Genomic DNA, 25,165 nt, shown 5'->3' with positions numbered 1-25,165 from the left:
TAACATATGCTACATTCAGACAAGTGTGGCTGGTCTCGTCTGAGGTGAAGTAAGTGCAAGTCAAGTCGTATGGTGAAAGTATTATTTCAATTATTGTAGTGCTCTTCTTGGCTTTTAGTACAGATTGTGCTATAGCCATCACCACTACACACACACACACACAGAGAGAGAGAGAGAGAGAGAGAGAGAGAGAGAGAGAGAGAGAGAGAGAGAGAGAGAGAGAGAGAGAGAGAGAGAGAGAGGAGAGAGAGATGGAGAGAGGTGGGGGGGGGGGGGGAGTATTGAGTCAAACTGATTTTGAGTGGAGATCAAAACTGAATATTAATATAAGTTAAAGTACGACACCGCTAGAGCACATTGATTTACTAATCATCGGCTATTGGATGTCAAACATTTGGTAATTTTGACATATAGTCTTAGAGAGGACAACCCGCTACATTTTTCCATTAGCAGCAAGGGATCTTTTATATCCACCACCCCACAGACAGGATAGCACATACCACGGCCTTTCATATACCATTCGTGGTGCACTGGCTGGAACGAGAAATAGCCCAATGAGCCCACCGACGGGGATCGATTCTAAACCGACCGCGCATCAAGCGAGCGCTTTACCACTGGGCTACGTCCCGCCCCGTTAACACGAGACGCCAAGTTCCGATGATCTCTCAGACCGAATATGATCCATCAATCATGGTTAAACCGTCGACGAGAAATCCGACCTTAATGGCGACACGAAAATCGAGAACGAAACTGACCATGTCCCTTTAAGGTATGGCTATACCAAATAAAATCCCATAGGCGACCATGTTAACGTTTATGTTTAAAAACATTATAAGCAATATATCAACCAAACTATGAGCCATAAATATCAGTACTACAGCCCCTACCTCAAAGTATTAACTGAAGAAATGGTACCTTTCATGGCTCATTTTCGGTATAACCAGATGTTTTTACAACACCCCAAGTTTCGCACAAAATTTTAGTACTTTTTTTTTTTTACAGGTACCCCATACTTGTTCCAAGCACAAGGTTACTTGACACAATGGTACTAGATGAAATAAAATTGCATACATTTTTAGCCCAGATGAAACTCTTCTTTTTTTTCTTTTTTTTTTTTACAACCAACACACTCGCATTTATAACCAATCACAGGACTTGTGGTGTTAACTTCTCTATCAAAAGTTGCACCTCGAACTTTGACCCAGTCGGAAGTCATTTGGTTTAGTGCTACCTATACGAATGAACGTCAATTCTGTGCTCACCTCGCTAATCTAGTTATCGGCTGAGCTGAATATTACTGTACACTGGTTCTTTGCCGTCTTAATTTGACATGGAAATAGAATGACGCCCTTAAGGCCAATGATCTTAATGCATATTTATTTTTGCTTGATTACAACCGAAGGGCTAAAACATGCCTAATTTAACTAGTTTACTAGACTTTGACCCTAAGCGCACCGCAATCTTGTTATACCGTACACTGCATTGGTGAACTATTGAATCGCTGTATTTAATACCATGTGTTCATAGTGTATTTAGTAGAATTCACTGTAAATCTGTGTTAAAATTATGATAATATAACTTCACACATCCAATAGCCGATGATTATTAAATAAATGAAGAGTTCAGGCGAAAAAGGCGATATAAACCATTTTCTTTCTAGTTTTTAGTTAAAGCCATTATTGTATGTCAGTAAGGGCTAATCGTAGGCCTGCTGTTTTGCTGCAAAACGTAATTGATCCTTATGAAATTGTATTGGGTAAATCCCGTTTTTTTTGTGTTTTTTTAAAATCAAAACGCGATATACTCCAATTAAAAACATATTTTTTACTGAAAATGAAAAATAGATATATCGCGTTTTGCGCTTAAACTCTAATGTTTTCATTAAACAAAACAAACGTTACTTTAAAAACTTGGCTATTGCCGTGGGTAACTACAAGGGTGGTAATTTTAACAGTTTTAACGTTTTTGGTTTTTTTTAGAGTTTTATAACAGTATGTTATTGATTCCATTAGCATGGATGGGATTTCCCTTGGAAGTAGATGTAGAATGTCTATTTTGACTGAGAGAGATGTGGAACCAATCACCTAAATTAACCCCCTCCACCCATTCCAACCTGTTCATTCGGACCATGATGTATGACCTATCTATGGGAATAGTCCAGAAAAGCACGTTATAAACCAGGCCAAAACTGTGCTCTTCATCTGTAATAGGCAGAGCTCTCTGGCGAAGTGATACATTGTGCCCACGACAGGTGTGCTTAAACATTTTCCAAAAGGTTCCCATACCATACTCAAGTAATCCTCAGTCTAATTTGACACCCGCATTGGCCACCATTGTTTGGCTGGATTGAACATTTCATCTTTATTTTTTTATTAATATTTTTTTTAAATCAGAAAAAAATAAATGAATGTTTATAAAAGTGTTACAATTTGTGCGCAAAGGGTGAAGAAATCAAAGATTAATACCCACGAGAACATTTAGCAGGACCACCCATTATACATTCTTGGATACATTTCATTTCATTTCATTTCATCTTATGTCCGTGCTTATATCCAATTAAGGTAGAAGCACGCTGTCCTGGGCACACACCTCAGCTCTCTGGGTTGTCAGTCCAGGACATTGGGATAGTTGTTAGTTGGTTAGTGTTTAGTGGTAGAGAAGAGGGTGTAGTGGCCTTACACCTACCCATTGGGCCTTTAAGAACTCACTCTGGGTTGGAACCGGTACCGGGCTGCGAACCCTGTACCTACCAGCCTGTAGTCCGATGGCTTAACCACTGCGCCATCGAGGCCGGTGGATACATTTCCAGAACTGTAGATTTACATATTCGGTCGCGATAATCGGCTTACAGTTTTACCCTTTTAATCGTCGACCTCACCGTCGGCATTCAGAATGGGCAAGTGTATGATATAAGGAATAAATGGCAGTTTATCCAGTAACAAGTAGGTCTGTTCTTACAGGTGACTAAATTATAAGCCAAAAACGAAAACCACTGACCCAATTACTCCTATCACTTGGTGGATTATATTAACATGCTTTCAAGTGTTGGCTCAAATGTAACTTATCGCGGTTGTATAGTAATATAAAACATATGTAACCTAATTAATGAGAAGTCAAATATATTACAGGCACGGTGGAAGCAAGTAGACATTGGGGGGGGGGGGGGGGGGGGGGGGCGGCTAACTGAGTTTTTAGGGGGTGTTCGATGATTTACTACCAATAATATTTTTTGATTCAGAAGTATTGAGTGGACAGCCCCCCCCCCCCCTCCCACCACTCCGCCGTGCCTGTATTATCTTTCTGTATATAAGCATCCGTCTCTCTCTCTCTCTCTCTCTCTCTCTCTCTCTCTCTCTCTCTCTCTCTCTCTCTCTCTCTCTCTCTCTCTCTCTCTCTCTCTCTCCACAGTTTGCATCTTCTCTCTAAGCATTTCAAGCAATACGAGGTACAAGTGGTGTACGCACCATACTATAATATATTGTAATATTGGATGATATTTAATACAAAGATGCGAATGATCCAATCTGATCTATGTAGCCGATTTGTTAAATACCATCCAGTAATATAGCCCAGAGTTGTTGCTTCTTCACTTTTTTAAAAGCTTAAAAGCAGCGTATTATGTATGATTAAGCTATCTTTAACCCTAAAACATAATTAAACCTAAAACGTAATGACGTGGAAAATAAGGAAGTCTTGCCACAAGGAATCTACATATAACTGATAATGATACACAGCTTGAAAATGCTGGCAAGAGGACTGTAAGTGTAATTAAACTGTTTAGATAATGCATCAAGTATTATAATTTTTTCCTTTTTATGTTAAAACAGCAGAAGCCAGGAGGCGCCATTCTTGTTATTCCCGGTGGTAGTTTGACCTACTTCCCAGCGCGGGTCGCAGTGGGTCAGCTGGCCATCTCTGACCACTCTGTCTCGGATTTCATGGCCACGTCTCTTTAAAGATTTACGACACATTCATATTATTAATGGTCATTAATGTTTACCAAAGAATACCAGCCTTGTCCTTGGCGTGGGATATATTACGATGCGTCTAGTAACGGCCCGACTGGTGATTTATCTTGCGGCGGTGTAATTTCGCTTTGATTTAAATATAAATCTGTAGACTTCTTACAACTTGCAGTTGTATATCTAGCGTTTGTTGGCAATGACGTTACGCAACAGTAAACGACTTCAGAGGTGACGCTAGGGTGAGAGTTAGCCGGGGTTAGTAATCAGCCACGGTGGTGTGGCCACGTTGATAGGTTCATTTCATTTCAACTTATATTCGTGCTTATATCCAGTTAAGATTCAAGCACGCTGTTCTGGGCACACACCTCAACTATCTGGACGGTCTGTCCAAGGCAGTGGGTTAGTTGGTAATTGTTAGTGGTTAGTGAGAGAAGAAGGTGTAGTGGCCTTACACCTACCCACTGAGTCGTTAAAACTCGCTCTGGGTCGGAGCTTTTACCGAGCTGCGAACCCTGTACCTACCAGCCTTATGTTCGATGGCTTAACCACGACGCCACCGAGGGCTTCTAAGTGCGATACCAGTCTGAATACAGTTAAAGTTTGTTTTGTTTAACGACACCATTAGAGCAGATGACTCGATCATCAGTTATAGAACGTCAAACATACGGTAACTATGACGACTTAAGACAAAACCCGCTACATTTTCCCATTAGCAGCAAGGGTTCTTTTGTGTGCACTTTCTCACAGACATACTATGCATTGCCTATCATAAATCAGTCGTTGGGCACTGGTTGGGACGGGAAAAACCCCAATCAGTTTTAATGGCTCAATGTAATGCTACTATACTGACTTCTTTGTCACTGACCTCTAATAATAAGTAATATAATAACTAACAATTAACTCGAGAAATCCCAGTACAGCGTACTTGAACCGTAATTGGATATAAGTTTAAAGTGAGACAGATTGGTGAGAGAGAGAGAGAGAGAGAGAGAGAGAGAGAGAGAGAGAGAGAGAGAGAGAGAGAGAGAGAGAGAGAGAGAGAGAGAGAGGAGGATGACGGGGGTTGGGGTGGGGACGGAGATATATTAAAGAGACACCGATGACAGTTACCTATACAAGAAGCCACTAGACGTTATTAGCAGGTGGCCTTTATACAAAAACACAAGGCGTATGTTTGCTATACTAGTGCAACTTTCGCTGAGCTTGTAAACATAATATGGACAGAGCCCCCCCCCCCCCACACTCCTCCTCTCTCTCTCTCTCTCTCTCTCTCTCTCTCTCTCTCTCTCTCTCTCTCTTTGTGTGTGTCTCTCATTCAGTAGTTCTCTCTGCCCTCTTTCCATCTCTTTTGTGTGATATATCTTCATGAAAACAAGCAAAATGCAAAATGTCTACCCATAGACTTCTTTTGTTATGTATATATGTACATATTTCTATTCAATTTTAAAAATATTTTACAAACAATAGTGAAAATCACTGCTTATGCCAACTAGCAGTACAATACAATTATAATAATTTTCAGTGAATTAATTTGTAGCTATTTATGATAAATCAATGTTCACAAAAATCGAAATACGGCACGTGCATCTAAATGAATGATAAATCCCCTTTTAGCTAAATCGATGTTTGTTTAAAGAAAAAACACACATTATGACGAGAAACCCAAACAGCTGGTCCATTCTCAGCTTATTTCGCTGATGGAACACACTTTCTCATAAAAATGCAAATTCACGTACCCCAGAGAATGGGGAGGCCATAACGCCATTACGGTGCGTTCTCTTAATCAGAACAAATCTCGCTCAAGCCGTATCTGCGTTCTGTCACAGACTGGGAGTAAGGAGTGTCGGGGGGGGGGGGGGGGGGGGGGGGAGTACATCTGGGTATAAAACGAACATATCTGGGTTAAATTTGTTGATATATATTCAAGGGAATTAATGCTATTAACCCGAAACAAGTTGTTTTGTCGCCTTGGTTGTTACAAGTGAAAACATCGCTGTTATCCAAGTATTTTGTTTCAATGATTATATTTTTATTTATAATTTGTTTTTAATCAGGATTCTAAGACTGGTAATGTAGTATTCGTTGGCCAATATGTGTGGAGAAAAGTGCATATTAAACACCCCTGTCATATGTCCTAAAGTTTCCATACGTTTGATACGTAATGCCCTTAATTACATAATGTGCTGGGGGTGTTTAACATTCCTATGTTTTCTGTATCGTGATTGGTGGTAGTATTTTGCCTCTGTCACTCCCATTCATAGGCGTCGAAACAAAACCTAGCGGTATTAGTAATAAACAACGTTGCAATTGGTATGGATACGAAACAATGAATCTGTAACGGTGTCTAATTTCATTAATGCCAAGGCACGGACGCATTATGTTTTACCGTAACAGTGCATTATCTTTTGGCTCCGTGCTGTAGACAGACGGAAGCCAGCATTCGCCACGGTGATGTACGACCACATAATGATAGATCGTCCTCAGACGAGCGTTTCGCAATTCACCGGGTCACTGTCATACATCTACGTGCAATGTCGTAGTTTTCACGGTGCAAGGTGAGGGCGAGCTGCCGCTTTAACAGAAAAAAAGAGTTTTTGTTTAACGACACCACTAGAGAAAATGGATTTAGTAATCATCGACTATTGGATGTCAAACATTAGGTAATTCTGACATATAGTCTTAGAGAGGAAACCCGCTACATTTTTCAAAGCACACATCAATATTAAACTGATTTTGTTTAAAATTGACAGAGAAAGAGAGACACACAGACAGACAGACATACATAAACAGAATGTACGACCATCTTTATCACATCTGCCATAAGATGTCGTTTTACAATGTTTTCAAATCGTATAAATAATTATAATGTAGTACTGTTACTGGGCAGTAGTCTAGACCACAACATGGTTTGAACATTTCCTATAATACATTAAGTGGCTGCTTAACACAACCTTGGCAATGTATAATTTTGTAAGAAGTGGTTTACGGAAATACAGTTACAACATGGTAATATTCCATTAGATGGCTGCTTAGCACAGCCGTGACAGTGTAGAATTTTGTAAGAAATGGTTTACGGAAACACAGTGACAACATGGTAATATTCCATTAGATGGCTGCTTAACACAACCTTGACAATATAGAATTTTGTAAGAAGTGGTTTACTGTATCACAGTGACAAGATGGTAACGGCTACTGCGGAAAGCAAAAGACCGGCAAATTATGTATCGAAAAAAACCCAATGCTTTTATTACGAGAGAGTCATAATACGGTTTGGTGCAATTTGCCAGCGTGCAGATTATTTCCCTGTTGTCAGCGATAATGGGTAAGCGTGTTCCGCGGTGGTGCGCCAGTACACCTTGAGATATCCTAGACTGGAAGATGTGCAAGGAATAGCCGACACCAAGACCTCTACCATCTGCTACATACAAAACATGCATCGTTTCCATAACGTCTGCGGGCTTGCGGCGTGCGCTGGCATTTAACCGTCTCGTTCTCTGGTTATATCGGAGCCAAGAATAACGAGGAACCGAAAAACTTGGGTTTTGACATTTTGTGAAGAAAAAAACACACCCCTCCAGTTCGAAGCTATCTAGTTGTTTCTCGCGTACAAGCTGTGATTACGTTTGGAGCTATGAAGTCACTAGCAGTAACTGTTACGGTACGTCTGCCCTTGACAGTTTAATTTTCCACGGCACCTTTAGGGAGTTGACATTTTTGTGTGCAAATATTCAGACATAATCTCTGGCTTTATGTTTGCACAGGAATTGTCCCAAGAAACAAAAGAAGAAGTACCTCACAGCCTTTCAACAGACAACTTTTAAATTTGAATTTTACAGTAATCATATTAAAAGTGAACTTTTAGTAAAATAAAATTAACAATAATGAAATTGTCGGTTGGCCAATTGGGCTATTTCTCGCTCCAGCCAGTGCACAACGACTGGTTTATCAAAGGCCGTGGTATATGTTATCCTGTGAATGGTGATGTCGTATTTCAAAGTGACGTGCCTAAATATCACGGTTTGAATTAACACGTCGACATTGTAAATACTCCTGGTTAAAACAAAGGTATCTTGGTCTTAGTAGCATAGTCCGACGCCATATAACCGTATATAAAATGTGTTGAGTGCGTCGTTAAATAAATCATTTCCTTCATTTCCTTTTAGTAGCATAGTGGATCAACCACATAAGGCTGCCTGGGAATACTTGGGGTCACATCTCTCTACCGGCTTCCATCCATAATCACATTCTCTACTACGAGCCACTGAACCAGACAGCTCGTGTAGCTGACGTGTGTGTCCAGGACAGCATGCTTGAATATTCATTGGATATAAACCAGAACATCCCCTTCAAAATTCATTCCATGATGTGGTGAGGGGGCTTTTATGTCTCAGTGATCCAGAGAGCTATGCCAGCAGGAGTTTTGGCTTCTGTTAGGGACCCCCAAACTGGACTGGTCAATGGGTAGAGGCTAGACTGATATGGACTAAGGGTGAGGTAACCCTAACAGAAACCTCGAGTGCTGAAGTCAGAGGTAATGGGACACAAGGCGCACTCTAATAGACCACAATACCATGCATCAACAGCTATTATGACTACATTTCAGCCAGAACATTAATAACGAAAAATAAAAAGTGTACCGTATACAAAGTATTGACTGTTGAGACTGATCGTTTGTAATCTCTAGTAACGGTTTGCATTTTTATTTGATTTGATTTTCATTTTAATATCTTTCAAAGGTTCATGGGCATTGTCAACACACACACACACACACGCACGCACGCACGCACACACGCACGCGCGCACACACGCATACATACACCAGGTATTTTGTTTGTGTTGAAGACGTAAGGTTAATTGTTAGTAGTTATTGAAAGACAAGTCAGTGTGTTGGTGTTGCATTTCCTCACCGTGTTGTATACTTGTGATGGCTTGAATCAGAGGCATGCCCAGGAGGGGATCGTAGTCGCTCGCTAAAGGTCAATTCATACTTTGATTGTCGACCTCACGCGCAACTGAAATTAATTTTTTTATTAGGTTAACTAAAAAGCGTTAAACGAACACGCACTAAAATTTAATATGAACTGTGTTAAAATCATACTGAAGTGACTGAAAAATTAGGATTAGGTTTGAACAGAAGCAGGACTGGGTGAGTCAACTACTCGCTGACAAAGAGTCGGCGGTGAAGTATGAATCTAGCTTTAAGACTTGTTTTTGCGCCTGACGTTAAATGAATATGATATGATAGAAGACGATGGTACCAGTCCAATTGTTCGTGATTTGCTAAGGCTTCTGGACATGTTACTGGTCATGAATACGAATCCAGCACCGACCATCCTGACAGCCTATGGCTTATAACCACTAGCATGTTACCGAGGTCGGTGATAATTTGCAATTAAACTCAGGTGTGGTCCTACCTGGGCGAGCGTGTACCGGGGCATGTGGTCCGTGATCGGTGTGTTTATATAAAAAAAATGCGCGATTGAAAACAAAACAGAAGAAGGTATTACTGCACGATCCGACCACCTGCTGTCAGATCTGAGGCCAGTGTGCTTTAGAGTTGGGTGATCTATGGCAAACGACTACCATGTGTGAGCCGGCAACTCCGCGCTTCGTTGCACGTGCTGGGGATGTGGACGCGTGTACCTTCCCCCGCGGAGAACAACATGCAGTAAGTTGGTAGAACGTCCAATAACGAGGTGCACTCAATAGATAGTACATCAGGAAACACATTCTGCTGTACAGATGTAAAGGGGAATTAAAAGTAAGCAGTTCAGAGTCTGCCACACTCAACATAATTAGGCCCTATCTACTGAGGTCTGTGGAGTCCTGCTCTCCTAAACTATTGTCGGCCAGTCCATTGACGTAGCCAGCATACAGATTTTCAAAGCTATCTTAGCGCTACGATGTCGTAAAACCGTCATAAGCTATGGCGTCACAACGACGCATGCCATAGCCTACGACGGTTTTACGATATTTCAGCGCTAAGATAGCTTAAAATATAGGGGCCCAGGATTTTATAATTTGGGTGAGGGAGTGGAAGACTACACTGTCTGTTAGCCGTGTTAGGAGAGATAGAGAGAGAGAGAGAGAGAGAGAGAGAGAGAGAGAGAGAGAGAGAGAGAGAGAGAGAGAGAGAGAGAGAGAGAGAGAGAGAGAGGGGGGGGGGGGGGGGGGGAGGCACAGCGCACACGTCAAAACACCGAACGAACAGATGCATGTGCAGAAATATGTGTGCGTGTGCAAACCCCCACCCACACACGTTTTTGGCACATTCCTACGCCAGTGTTCCATAGTATGAAAAAAGGCGTTCCCAGTGGGACTGTAGTGAGCGAAGTTTCTAATACTTCCCCGGAGAATATATTGGGAAACTGTTTTAGATTCAGCGGGAAAAGGGGGTCGACTCTCAAAACATTCCCCTTGCTCAAACGCGCGACAAAATAAGTGAATTTCATCGGCTTATGAATTTCAGTTTCTAGGATCATAAAATTTCATAGGCTTATAAACACAGTTTATTTTTATTATGAAAAATCAGAACCCAGCCAACATAGGTGTTATTTGCAAGTTGGTTTTCCAATATAATGAATAGACTGTAGTAGTAACATACATGTATATGTATATATGTATATATGTATGTAAAAATATAGTCATTAATTGTTTGTTGATATTGCAACTTTCTAATGTTATTTTGTGCACTCTGTTCCCATGTGGAATGTTTAAATGCAATAAATCTTATCTATCTTATCTATCTTTATCTATCGGTTTGTGTAACGTTTTCACCTCCAACTCTGTGCACTCGATACGAACATAAAATAAACAACTTGGCAAATTCCTGACAGAAAGTAGTCCGTTAATGCCTACTTTACGACATATATATGTGCAGAATCTTAAGCCATTTACTTCAGTTTTCAATCACGCTTGGCCACACATGTTCCTTGAAATTAATATTAGATCTGGTAAAAGGAGATAAAACATTTATGGTGTGTCGTAAATGTATTTCATAAAGCACGCGCGTTTTGTTCACACATATTTATAGCAATAAAATACTTCGTAGGCTACTGATAGCCGTGTGCGAATATCACAGCGTGTAGTACGGACAGAACACACGTACAGTAGTATAGTGTATGTTTTGTATATACTCATTGAAGAGAACAGATTTTTGGCATCACAGGCCCTAAGAACGATATCCAGAATGTGAGTGTGTGGTGTGTGTCAAGGAGCCAGGATTTTAGGAGGATGGCAACCCATATTGTGGGGTCAACCCACACTGTATGTATGTATGTATGTATGTATGATTTTATAAAATTTAATACAGTAAAAAGGTTTTGATTGGACGGATGGGGGGGGGGGGGGGAGATGGACTGTGCTCCTCCCCGTCGCTACGCCACTGAGGATGGTATAATCTCTAGTTCAGGTGGGAGCACAGTCTAGTGGTGGTGGTGGAGAGGGGAGAGCCAGATTCTTATCTTTATAATTTATACACAGTTGGACAAAACAAACCCACCTCCCAAAAAATACATTTTAGTCCTCTATTGGGAAGGGGAAATGGCACATGTCGCATCACAGCAATATCACAAATGTAGAAGATCGATTTTAAGATATCTGATTGACTGCACGGATGTGATGCAAAGCGAAAGCGATCTAATGAAATTAACACTAGTAAAACATTTTATGATCCTAGAAACTGAAAGGGTCTATGCTCACCCATGTGAGGCAAAAAAGATTTACTTTATATATATATATATATATATATATATATATATATATATATATATATATATATACATTTTTAAAATGTGATTGTGATTACCCCATTAGAGGTAACATGTTAGGGTATAGGCTTAGTGTTATATTGGTTATGAGTTGGTGTTAGGGCGAGGTTCCATCTTTATATCGATATAACGGGGGGGGGGGGGGGGGGGGGGGGGAGAGAAGACTAGGTAGATATCTTTCCCAGAACTGAGTTCAGCCAGACTGAGCAGGAAAACCTCTGCTATATACACTTTGCATTAAACCACATTAAACTGCATAACAACAGTAAGGAGTCGGATACCGAATGTTAGCATCACTCTGAAGTTAGGGCAGGTTAATAGTGCTGTTTTCAAGACAGCTGATTTGAAAACCAGTTAATACAACAGGTGTGTCTTCAATCAGAGTAATTATGATAATTATTGTCCATGCCAGGCAAGTACAAAATGGGCAACCATTATTTTTTAAGCATCAGATCAAATTATTGCAGTCTGTGATTTTGAGCCTACAAACTGGCATAAGGAATTGTTATAATGTTGATGACTTCAGCCACTTTTATAATCAGTGCTATAATGTATAAGTTGTCCAGAAAGAACGAATCTTGCTACTATTCTATACACCAAGACCATTCTGTACCATTCTATACTATACCAAGACCGTTCTACACACCAAGACTGTTTTACACACCAAGACCGGACCATTCTATACACCAAGACCGTTCTATATACCAAGACCATTCTATACACCAAGACCGGACCATTCTATACACCAAGACCATTCTATACACCAAGACCGGACCATTCTATACACCAAGACCATTCTATACACCAAGACCATCATTTTGTACCATTCTACACACCAAGACCATTTTATACACTAAGACCGTTCTATACACCAAGACCATTCTATACACCAAGACCATCATTTTGTACCATTCTACATACCAAGACCATTCTATACACCAAGACCGTTCTATACACCACAACCATTCTATACACCAAGACCTGGGGCCTAATTCACAAAGCACTCTTAGGTTCTGCTAGACAACAAAGCATCCTCTTTGCAAGTCTTTTTGCATTGCACTGCGAGATCACAAAGTTGCGAGAGTTTAGTGAATTAGGCCCCTGATCTCTAATTCTAAAAACAAACCTATTTCTTTGTTCTTGTTAATCCTGATTGAATTTTATCAAACTCTGTCACTGTAACTTATAAATATCTGCTTCAAACTGCCCAGAATGTAGCAAAAAGCATGTTAAAAAAATAACACATTGGTGGGGAGCATTATCTGACATCTTTTATAAAGGTGAAATCAAAATGGGCCTTACCAATACTTTTCGGCTTCCTGTCAGTCTGTATAGTGAACCTTGGTCAAAGTATATAGTGAAAAGGTGATCAGATGGTACACAGTATTTCCAGAGAAAAGTGGACATACAATAGCTAAAGGTAAAAATATTGTAAAACAAAGGATTGTGTTGACCTATATTGGTCTTTTTTTGCACACCCCATCTCTTTAAGTGAGCCTGCCGATTTTAGTGATGTCAGAACTACACTGTTATGATGTTACAAGTACTTCCATGATGACACAGCAACATTTACACAATTTCCACTTATATGGTGTTTTTGTTTTGTTACAGAGCGGAGTCATACATCTACCACATGAAAAATACTTCATCCAACCTTCATCCAAGAACTTATCATCATCATTCCCGGAACATCAACCACATATCATTCGTAGACATCCAGTCATCTATCATGATATGGAGGAGGCAGCCACTCACCAACAACGGACCTCCCATTGTAGTGTTACAGGTGAGTTTCATGCCTCTCTATAGTGATACAGGTGAAAATTTACCCAAGTGTCCTCCCATTGCAATGTTGCAGGTGATGTATTGACCTCCCATTGCAATGTTGCAGGTGATGTATTGACCTCCCATTGTAGTGTTACAGGTGATGTATTGACCTCCCATTGTAGTGTTACAGCAAAGTTTTATACCTCTCTGTCTAGTGATACAGGTGAAACATTGACCTCCCATTCCAGTGTTTGTTGATGTCTTGGCCCCCATTGTAGTGTTACAGGTGATGTCTTGACCTCCTATTGTAGTGTTATAGTTTATGTCTTGGCCTCCTATTGTAGTGTTATAGTTTATGTCTTGACCTCCTATTGTAGTGTTATAGTTTATGTCTTGGCCTCCTATTGTAGTGTTACAATTCATGTTTTGCCCCCCTCCTATTGTAGTGTTACAGGTGATGTCTTGACCTCCTATTATAATGATACAGTTAATGTCTTGACCTCCTATTGTAGCGTTATAGTTTATGTCTTGACCTCCTATTGTAGTGTTATAGTTTATGTCTTGGCCTCCTATTGTAGTGTTACAATTCATGTTTTGCCCCCCCCCCCCCCTCCTATTGTAGTGTTACAGGTGATGTCTTGACCTCCTATTATAATGATACAGTTAATGTCTTGGTCTCCTATTGTAGTATTATAGTTAAGGTCTTGACCTATTATAGTGTTATAGTTGATATATTGGCCCCTTGTTGTAGTGTTACATGTGATGTACTGACCTATTGTAGTGTTACAGTTAATGTACTGACCTCCTATTGTAGTGTTACAGTTAATGTACTGACCTCCTATTGTAGTGTTACAGTTAATGTAATGACCTCCTATTGTAGTGTTACAGTTAATGTACTGACCTCCTATTATAGTGTTATAGTTGATATATTGGCCCCTTATTGTAGTGTTACAGATGATGTAGTGACCTCCTATTGTAGTGTTACAGTTAATGTATTGACCTCCTATTGTAGTGTTACAGTTAATGTATTGACCTCCTATTGTAGTGTTACAGTTAATGTACTGACCTCCTATTGTAGTGTTACAGTTAATGTATTGACTTCCTATTGTCATATAACAGGTAATTTCCTCATGTCATATTGTAATGTTACTGTTGATGTATTGACCTCCTGGTATAGTGTTGCAGGTCACTGAGGTGATGACTTGACCTCCCAAAGTAGGTTTAAGGTGAATCTACACCTCCCATTGCTATATTGAGATGAGCTTTAGCTTTTCCAAGGTAGTTTTCTGGTGATTCCTTTTGTACTAGGCTTTGGTATTGTTTTACAAGTAGATGCTTTTTAGGACTCACCAACAACGGACCTCCCATTGTAGTGTTACAGGTGAGTTTCATGCCTCTCTATAGTGTTACAGGTGAAAATTTACCCAAGTGTCCTCCCATTGCAATGTTGCAGGTGATGTATTGACCTCCCATTGCAATGTTGCAGGTGATGTATTGACCTCCCATTGTAGTGTTGCAGGTGATGTATTGACCTCCCATTGTAGTGTTACAGCAAAGTTTTATACCTCTCTGTCTAGTGATACAGGTGAAACATTGACCTCCCATTCCAGTGTTTGTTGATGTCTTGGCCCCCATTGTAGTGTTACAGGTGATGTCTTGACCTTCTATTGTAGTGTTATAGTTTATGTCTTGGCCTCCTATTGTAGTGTTATAGTTTATGTCTTGACCTCCTATTGTAGTGTTATAGTTTATGTCTTGGCCTCCTATTGTAGTGTTACAATTCATGTTTTGCCCCCCCACTCTCCTATTGTAGTGTTACAGGTGATGTCTTGACCTTCTGTTGTAGTGTTATAGTTTATGTCTTGGCCTCCTATTGTAGTGTTATAGTTTATGTCTTGACCTTCTATTGTAGTGTTATAGTTTATGTCTTGGCCTCCTATTGTAGTGTTATAGTTTATGTCTTGACCTCCTATTGTAGTGTTATAGTTTATGTCTTGGCCTCCTATTGTAGTGTTACAATTCATGTTTTGCCCCCCCCCCCCCCCCACTCTCCTATTGTAGTGTTACAGGTGATGTCTTGACCTCCTATTATAATGATACAGTTAATGTCTTGGTCTCCTATTCTAGTGTTATAGTTACGGTCTTGACCTATTATAGTGTTATAGTTGATATACTGGCCCCTTGTTGTAGTGTTACAGGTGATGTACTGACCTATTGTAGTGTTACAGTTAATGTATTGACCTCCTATTGTAGTGTTACAGTTAATGTACTGACCTCCTATTGTAGTGTTACAGTTAATGTAATGACCTCCTATTGTAGTGTTACAGTTAATGTACTGACCTCCTATTATGGTGTTACAGTTAATGTCTTGGCCTCCTATTGTAGTGTTACAGTTAATGTATTGACCTCCTATTATAGTGTTATAGTTGATATATTGGCCCCTTATTGTAGTGTTACAGGTGATGTACTGACCTCCTATTGTAGTGTTACAGTTAATGTATTGACCTGCTATTGTAGTGTTACAGTTAATGTACTGACCTCCTATTGTAGTGTTACAGTTAATGTATTGACCTCCTATTATAGTGTTATAGTTGATATATTGGCCCCTTATTGTAGTGTTACAGATGATGTACTGACCTCCTATTGTAGTGTTACAGTTAATGTATTGACCTCCTATTGTAGTGTTACAGTTAATGTACTGACTTCCTATTGTAGTGTTACAGTTAATGTATTGACATCCTATTGTAGTGTTACAGTTAATGTACTGACCTCCTATTATGGTGTTACAGTTAATGTCTTGGCCTCCTATTGTAGTGTTACAGTTAATCTATTGACCTCCTATTATAGTGTTATAGTTGATATATTGGCCCCTTATTGTAGTGTTACAGCTGATGTACTGACCTCCTATTGTAGTGTTACAGTTAATGTATTGACATCCTATTGTAGTGTTACAGTTAATGTACTGACCTCCTATTGTAGTGTTACAGTTAATGCATTGACCTCCTATTGTAGTGTTACAGTTAATGTACTGATCTCCTATTATGGTGTTACAGTTAATGTCTTGGCCTCCTATTGTAGTGTTACAGTTAATGTATTGACCTCCTATTATAGTGTTATAGTTGATATATTGGCCCCTTATTGTAGTGTTACAGGTGATGTACTGACCTCCTATTGTAGTGTTACAGTTAATGTATTGACCTCCTATTGTAGTGTTACAGTTAATGCCTTGACCTTCTATAATAGTGTTACAGTTAATGTCTTGACCTCCTATTTTAGTGTTACAGTTAATGTATTGACCTTCTATTGTAGTGTTACAGTTAATGTATTGACCTCCTATTGTAGTGTTACAGTTAATGTATTGACCTCCTATTGTAGTGTTACAGTTAATGTATTGACCTCCTATTGTAGTGTTACAGTTAATGTACTGACCTCCTATTATGGTGTTACAGTTAATGTCTTGGCCTCCTATTGTAGTGTTACAGTTAATGTATTGACCTCCTATTATAGTGTTATAGTTGATATATTGGCCCCTTATTGTAGTGTTACAGGTGATGTACTGACCTCCTATTGTAGTGTTACAGTTAATGTATTGACCTCCTATTGTAGTGTTACAGTTAATGCCTTGACCTTCTATTATAGTGTTACAGTTAATGTCTTGACCTCCTATTGTAGTGTTACAGTTAATGTATTGACCTTCTATTGTAGTGTTACAGTTAATGTATTGACCTCCTATTGTAGTGTTACAGTTAATGTACTGACCTCCTATTATGGTGTTACAGTTAATGTCTTGGCCTCCTATTGTAGTGTTACAGTTAATGTATTGACCTCCTATTATAGTGTTATAGTTGATATATTGGCCCCTTATTGTAATGTTACAGGTGATGTACTGACCTCCTATTGTAGTGTTACAGTTAATGTATTGACCTCCTATTGTAGTGTTACAGATAATGCCTTGACCTTCTATAATAGTGTTACAGTTAATGTCTTGACCTCCTATTTTAGTGTTACAGTTAATGTATTGACCTTCTATTGTAGTGTTACAGTTAATGTATTGACCTCCTATTGTAGTGTTACAGTTAATGTATTGACCTCCTATTGTAGTGTTACAGTTAATGTATTGACCTCCTATTGTAGTGTTACAGTTAATGTACTGACCTCCTATTATGGTGTTACAGTTAATGTCTTGGCCTCCTATTGTAGTGTTACAGTTAATGTATTGACCTCCTATTATAGTGTTATAGTTGATATATTGGCCCCTTATTGTAGTGTTACAGGTGATGTACTGACCTCCTATTGTAGTGTTACAGTTAATGTATTGACCTCCTATTGTAGTGTTACAGTTAATGCCTTGACCTTCTATTATAGTGTTACAGTTAATGTCTTGACCTATTGTAGTGTTACAGTTAATGTATTGACCTCCTATTGTAGTGTTACAGTTAATGTCTTGACCTTCTATTATAGTGTTACAGTTAATGTCTTGACCTCCTATTGTAGTGTTACAGTTAATGTATTGACCTATTGTAGTGTTACAGTTAATGTATTGACTTCCTATTGTCATATAACAGGTAATTTCCTCATGTCATATTGTAATGTTACTGTTGATGTATTGACCTCCTGGTATAGTGTTGCAGGTCACTGAGGTGATGGCTTGACCTCCCAAAGTAGTGTTACGGTGAATCTACACCTCCCATTGCTATATTGAGATGAGCTTTAGCTTTTCCAAGGTAGTTTTCTGGTGATTCCTTTTGTACTAGGCTTTGGTATTGTTTTACAAGTAGATGCTTTTTAGGACTCCCATTCAGTGTTGTTCCAGTCTTATTCTATTCTATGTTGTTAAGAAGAAATATCCATCAGACCTTCCATTTTAGTATTCTAGAAAAGTCCCTTTTTATTATTATATGTGTAGATATGGATCAATACAGACAGTAGTATCATGTTGAAATGATCTTACTTTGCCAGTTAAGAGAGAGAAGGTAATAGCATATTACCACATTTTCAGATATCTGTTTCATAATTCAAATAGACATCAAGGTAACGTCTATAGTTGTTAAATGTGTGAATGTGTACTTTAATGAATGGATAAGTCCTGCTTTTAAATATTTGTTACTTTTATCATATCTTCAAATTTTGACTTGCTTATGTTAGCCAAGCTATTCTTCCAGATGTAAATCAAGGGTTTCTAGGTGTGCAATAAAATGGTTACTGACACAGACTGTAGATAGGTGATAGCCTAGATGTCTGAGACAGCGACCCCTGGGGTGACCACATTAGCCTGTTTGATAGGGAGCAGCATGGCAGCTTCAGATGATAGATCAGTCAGACAGTTAACACTCTCTTGTTGGTCTTTTGGCTACAAAACCTGTGTTTGTGTATTGGCTCATTCAGAGATATTTTAAGTTAACACTCTCTTGTTGGTCTTTTGGCTAATAAACCTGTGTTTGTGTATTGGCTCATTCAGAGATATAAGTTATCAACACTCTCTTGTTGGTCTTTTGACTACAAAACCTGTGTTTGTGTATTGGCTCATTCAGAGATATTTTAAGTTAACACTCTCTTGTTGGTCTTTTGGCTACAAAACCTGTGTTTGTGTATTGGCTCATTCAGAGATATTTTAAGTTAACACTCTCTTGTTGGTATTTTGGCTAATAAACCTGTGTTTGTGTATTGGCTCATTCAGAGATATAAGTTATCAACACTCTCTTGTTGGTCTTTTGACTAAAAAAAAGGTGTTTGTATTGGCTCGTTCAGAGATATTATTAATTGTTAACACCCTCTTATTGTTTTTTTGGCTACAAAATCTGTGTTTTTAGTATTGGCTCATTCAGAGATATTAGAAGCATCACAAGGTCCAAGGGTAAAAGAGCACACAGAGGGTACACAGAGGGTACGTAGAGGGTACATAGAGAATACTACATGAGTGGCCATTGAATACCATTTATCTTACATTGATTTGTTTAAATCAGCATATCTAATGAGAAACGTGAGTAACATATGTTTTTAAACAACAAATTGTAAGATAAATGGTATCTAATGGACATGAATGTAGTATTCTGTTTTTTTATATCCTCAAAAACACAACAGGTTTAAAATAAATTTAAATGTTTTTTCCAACTGAAACTTGTTTATGACACTCTTGGCTCACATGGTACATCCCAGAGCAATCAATTTCAGTTGTCCTTATTTTATTAGTGACTGCCTAATTCACAAAGGTCTCTTAGGCTCTGCTAGACAACAAAGCATCCTCTTTGCAAGTCTTTTAGCACTGCACTGCGAGATCGCAAAGTTGCAAGACTTAGGCTCAAAAAAGATGCACAGGGAATATTTTATTTTCAAAATCTTGATTAGCGATATTTCTAGTCAGCTGATTATTGGTTAGCAACTACTGTTTAATGTTTTAAAATTGTGTAGTGATCTCTGAAACTTGCATAGCTAATTGCGACGTACTGTCAGCGATCATTGATGCATGCTTTAAAATAAGTAGAAGATCAATTTCACAAGCTCCAGTGCCTTTCTAACGATTTATGAATGTTAAGAACTATGTTACTTAAAAAAACTGAGGCTGTTAATGATGTTGTTTGTTATCAGCGATACACACGGAGTTCGTTTAGTCAAGATGTTCTCTGGTATTTCATAGCAGTACAAATATATATCTTAGTCATCAGTCAATCAGTCAGGCAGTCAGTCAGTAAGTTGTCAGTCAGGCAGTCAGTCAGTAAGTTGTCAGTCAGTTAGTTATGTTTGTTAGAATAAAGACCAAAATCCAGATGTTGGTCTGTGTTTCATCCATCCACTGAAGAAGTGAGTGGGACATAGTCCACTGGTAAAGCACTCGCTTGATGCGCAGTCGGTTTTTAGATAGATCTCCATCGGTGTCCCATTGAGCTATTTCTCATCCCAGCCAGTGCACCATGACTGGTATATCAAAGGCCATGGTATGTGCTATCCTGTCTGTGGGGTGGTGCATATAAATGATCCCTTGCTGCTAATGGAAAAAATGTAGTGGGTTTCCTCTCTATGACTATAAATAAAAATTACCACATGTTTTACATCCAATAGCCAATGATTAATATAGCAGTGTGCTCTAGTGGTTTCGTTAAACAAATAAAACTTTAACCATCCCCTGAAACATATGCATCTGGCTCTGTGCTTACAAAAGTTTAGTGAACCAGACTCTTCAGTTATGTGTGAATGAATGTTTAACGACACCCCAGCCAGAAATACATCGACTGTTGAAAAGGAAGGAAATGTTTTATTTAATGACGCACTCAATACATTTTATTTACAGTTATATGGCATCAGACATATGGTTAAGGACCACACAGATATAGAGAGAGGGAATCCGCTGTCGTGACTTCATGGGCTACTCTTTTTGATTAGCAGCAAGGGATATTTTATATGCACCATCCCACAGACAGAATAGCACATACTACGGCCTTTTATATAGCAGTCGTGGTGCACTGGCTGGACCGCGCATCAAGCGAACGCTTTACCACTGGGCTACGTCCTGCCCTCTCGGCTATTGGGGATCACTTACATAATTCAAACTATGGCCACCTCTCCCCACGTATGTTTTGTAATGCTAAGACCACTCCACCTTTTAAAATATATTACATAAAACTCATCAACATACCAGACCCCCCTGCTTTCCCTATCATATTGACAACTTATCAAATATCTGACATGCAATAGCTGATGATTAGTTAATCAATGCTCTAGTGATGGGATTAAACAAAACAAACTGTAACTTTACACTGTAATTGAACTCAGGAAGCAAATGAAATGGTTTAGCACTGAACTATGACTGGGAGGCTGTGAAATAATTGATTAAGAAACCTTTCATACCTGCATATGTGCATGTCAAGTGAATTGCAGTGTTAAAGATAATCAATATAAACTCAGAAACAATACAAGTGGCGTTATCTAAAGTGGTGCTTTGAAATGATGAATACAAGTATAAAGAGAAAGTATCACCAATTTTTCATATTCCAGACACTGATTGATTGGTTAATGCACCTACTTAGGATTAGTAATGTTCTTTGATGTTCTTACTGAGTTTCTTTGTCTTCTTCCATTACTTGTCATGTTATTTTTTATGTCATTCCATTACTTGCCATAAGGTTGCCATTAAGGTATTTGTAGGGGTTTTTTTAAAGAAAAAAATCCTGAAAGCTGGCCATTCTTTCCAAGCATTAGGTTAACATCAAGGCCACATTAACCTGTGCATCGTTGAACAGTGGATCTAATGGTTCCTGTCAGGACACCACCATCTTGATTAGATTAATAAAGATTTTTTATATTAAAGTGCATTTTCATCTGGGCCTCATAAATTGTTAAATAATTGGATGTGAGAGACTGGTGCTTCAAAACCTCGCTGTCATATTTGACAATGTAATGGTTAATGATGTGCAGAGCAAGTCAAGCTTCCAGTAACTCTCTCTGTCTCTCTCATTCTCTCTCTCTCTGGAGTGCTTCCCAAACAGTAGTCATTGATGTTTTTATGTATTATGCACATACTATGGATTTTAGTTTTAACGTTTTCTGACAGTGCCATTCATCTAGAAGAAATGTGTGAGAGGAAAATGGAAGGGAAAAAAGCCTGTATATATTATAGAGATGTTTAGTACACATGGAATCTATTTATAATGGCCACATATGATTAGGTGGTTATTATGCACAGGATTATACTGTTCTACAAAGATGGCTATGAAGGGAGGTGTACTTTATAAACCTTATCATTGCAAAAATATTATGAATATGACTTATACATAGTTTAAACAATATTTATTACTGCAAAGACTTGTAAAACCCCCCCACAAAAAACCACAAAAACAACCAACAACTTCCAAACCAAAACAAGTTGTGTAATATGCATTTTAAACAAGATAAAACATTATGACTTAATCAAACTGATACAAATGGTTATTTTATATTCCCAAATGATCTGTTACTGCAATTTCATATCCATAAACCAGTGCAGATTTGTATGAGTGAGGCTGGAGGTCAGGTTTAGTAACTGGAATATATAGGTTAGCCGATAGGTGCTTTTCATCCCAGGACTGTTTATCAAAGTATGCAAGGACTATCAGAAACACCCATGCTAAATGGACTAGGATCAGCCGAGCTTGCTGGGAATCCAACACATATCTGGAGAAGCGAAAACAAGCTCAAATTGTGTTCATCTTAGATGAGATAATGCGATGGGGAAAGGTCAGAGTAATAAGGCACACACGGGGCTCGGCTAGACCACATAACGGGCAGAAAGGTAATCTGTGGAAAGAAGCATGGATCGGTTATTGTGGCATCTGGAACAACATATGTCATTGTGGGTCAGCCAGGCAGGAAGTCTACCTGTAATCATTTCGAGGTACTGCAGAAACACAGTGTGGCAGTAGACAAATGGGCTTCCAGGGGCGGATCCACGATTTTGTAAAGTGGGGAGGTAACAAAATTCTAAAAAGAATTTTTTTTAGTTTGCTGAAGGCAAATGAGTTGAGTTCCCAAACGAAAGATCTGTGGGAAGTTCAGTGACTTCCCCCCCCCCCCCACTCCCTCCCTGCAGCAGCAGGTTTTCTCATGCACTTTCATGACTAAGTGCCAAAGTAATCAGTTATTTTAGGTACCAAATAGCCAAAAAATTCACTGAAATGTTATTAAGATTAAACAAATACATGTATTCCAATTCTCATGATGTATTACTATTATCTATGGAGATGATGGGAATTAGATCAATTCTCATGATGTATTACTATTATCTATGGAGATGAGGGGAATTAGATCATTTCTCATGATGTATTACTATTATCTATGGAGATGAGGGGAATTAGATCAATTCTCATGATGTATTACTATTATCTATGGAGATGAGGTGAATTAGATCAATTCTCATGATGTATTACTATTATCTATGGAGATGAGGTGAATTAGATCAATTCTCATGATGTATTACTATTATCTATGGAGATGAGGGGAATTAGATCAATTCTCATGATGTATTACTATTATCTATGGAGATGAGGGAAATTAGATCAATTCTCATGATGTATTACTATTATCTATGGAGATGAGGGGAATTAGATCAATTCTCATGATGTATTACTATTATCTATGGAGATGAGGGAAATTAGATCAATTCTCATGATGTATTACTATTATCTATGGAGATGAGGGGAATTAGATCATTCTCATGATGTATTACTATTATCTATGGAGATGAGGGAAATTAGATCAATTCTCATGATGTATTACTATTATCTATGGAGATGAGGGGAATTAGATCAATTCTCATGATGTATTACTATTATCTATGGAGATGAGGGAAATTAGATCAATTCTCATGATGTATTACTATTATCTATGGAGATGAGGGAATTAGATCAATTCTCATGATGTATTACTATTATCTATGGAGATGAGGGAATTAGATCAATTCTCATGATGTATTACTATTATCTATGGAGATGAGGGGAATTAGATCAATTCTCATGATGTATTACTATTATCTATGGAGATGAGGGGAATTAGATCAATTCTCATGATGTATTACTATTATCTATGGAGATGAGGGAAATTAGATCAATTCTCATGATGTATTACTATTATCTATGGAGATGAGGGGAATTAGATCAATTCTCATGATGTATTACTATTATCTATGGAGATGAGGGAAATTAGATCAATTCTCATGATGTATTACTATTATCTATGGAGATGATGGGAATTAGATCAATTCTCATGATGTATTACTATTATCTATGGAGATGATGGGAATTAGATCAATTCTCATGATGTATTACTATTATCTATGGAGATGATGGGAATTAGATCAATTCTCATGATGTATTACTATTATCTATGGAGATGAGGGGAATTAGATCAATTCTCATGATGTATTACTATTATCTATGGAGATGAGGTGAATTAGATCAATTCCCATCAGAAAATCCATGGATTATTTTAGTTCTCATTCCAGCAGTGGTATAATAATATAAGGTTATGTTTTCCTGTCTTGAATAGAGGAGTTGGCAGGTGTCAGTGTCTGAACTCAAGACAGGCATGCGCTACATCAGCTTGCTCTGAATGTGCACGTGATGCTATTTTGTTGTCCTTGCTGTCATGCCACTAATTAAAAATAGTAGATGTAGTTGAGCAAGTTTCTTCTCTGATATTTAAAACTGTTTGTTAAATTCCAAAAGACATAGAGTTGAATAACCAGTGATGTATACAGATCAAATTAAATTACTCACATGCCTAACATGGTTCGGACTTTAGGAACCTCCATGCCATTTAATAAACTTTGGTTAGATATAATTATGCAAATAACAAAGATTATTTAAACTGACACGTTTATTTTAATACATCTACACTACAGCTGACTATTAAGGTCATAACATTATAGATCTACAATTAAAACATACTAGTTGCCAAACAACTATATATACAGTATCACTTTCTAAACAGAATTATCATTTTAACTTTTGAAACATAAAAGTAAAGAACATTGGACATTTTTTTATTTTATAATTGGGTTGTGAAATGTAGAGATTTGTATACTAGTAGTAGTAAAGTCTTCAACTGTCAGCACCAATTGTACATGTATATGACTAGAGATAATAGTCACCATGGTTCAAAATATTTGAGTTGTCAAGGCATGTGGTAACACATAAA

General features: G+C 38.3%; 1 protein-coding gene across 1 annotated transcript in view; it reads left to right on the top strand.

The window, feature by feature from the left end:
* The window catches only part of LOC121368919 (A disintegrin and metalloproteinase with thrombospondin motifs 9-like), a 129,710-nt gene that overhangs the window by 20,371 nt on the left and 84,174 nt on the right, over positions 1-25,165 (top strand). The window contains exon 3 of the mRNA XM_041493678.1: positions 13,346-13,520. Coding sequence (XP_041349612.1) covers positions 13,346-13,520 — 175 coding nt within the window. The remainder of the gene's footprint in view (positions 1-13,345; positions 13,521-25,165) is intronic.

Source organism: Gigantopelta aegis, chromosome 3 (genome assembly GCF_016097555.1).
Source record: "Gigantopelta aegis isolate Gae_Host chromosome 3, Gae_host_genome, whole genome shotgun sequence".
Classification (NCBI taxonomy): domain Eukaryota; kingdom Metazoa; phylum Mollusca; class Gastropoda; order Neomphalida; family Peltospiridae; genus Gigantopelta; species Gigantopelta aegis.
This window is presented reverse-complemented; position numbering and strand designations above follow the sequence as displayed.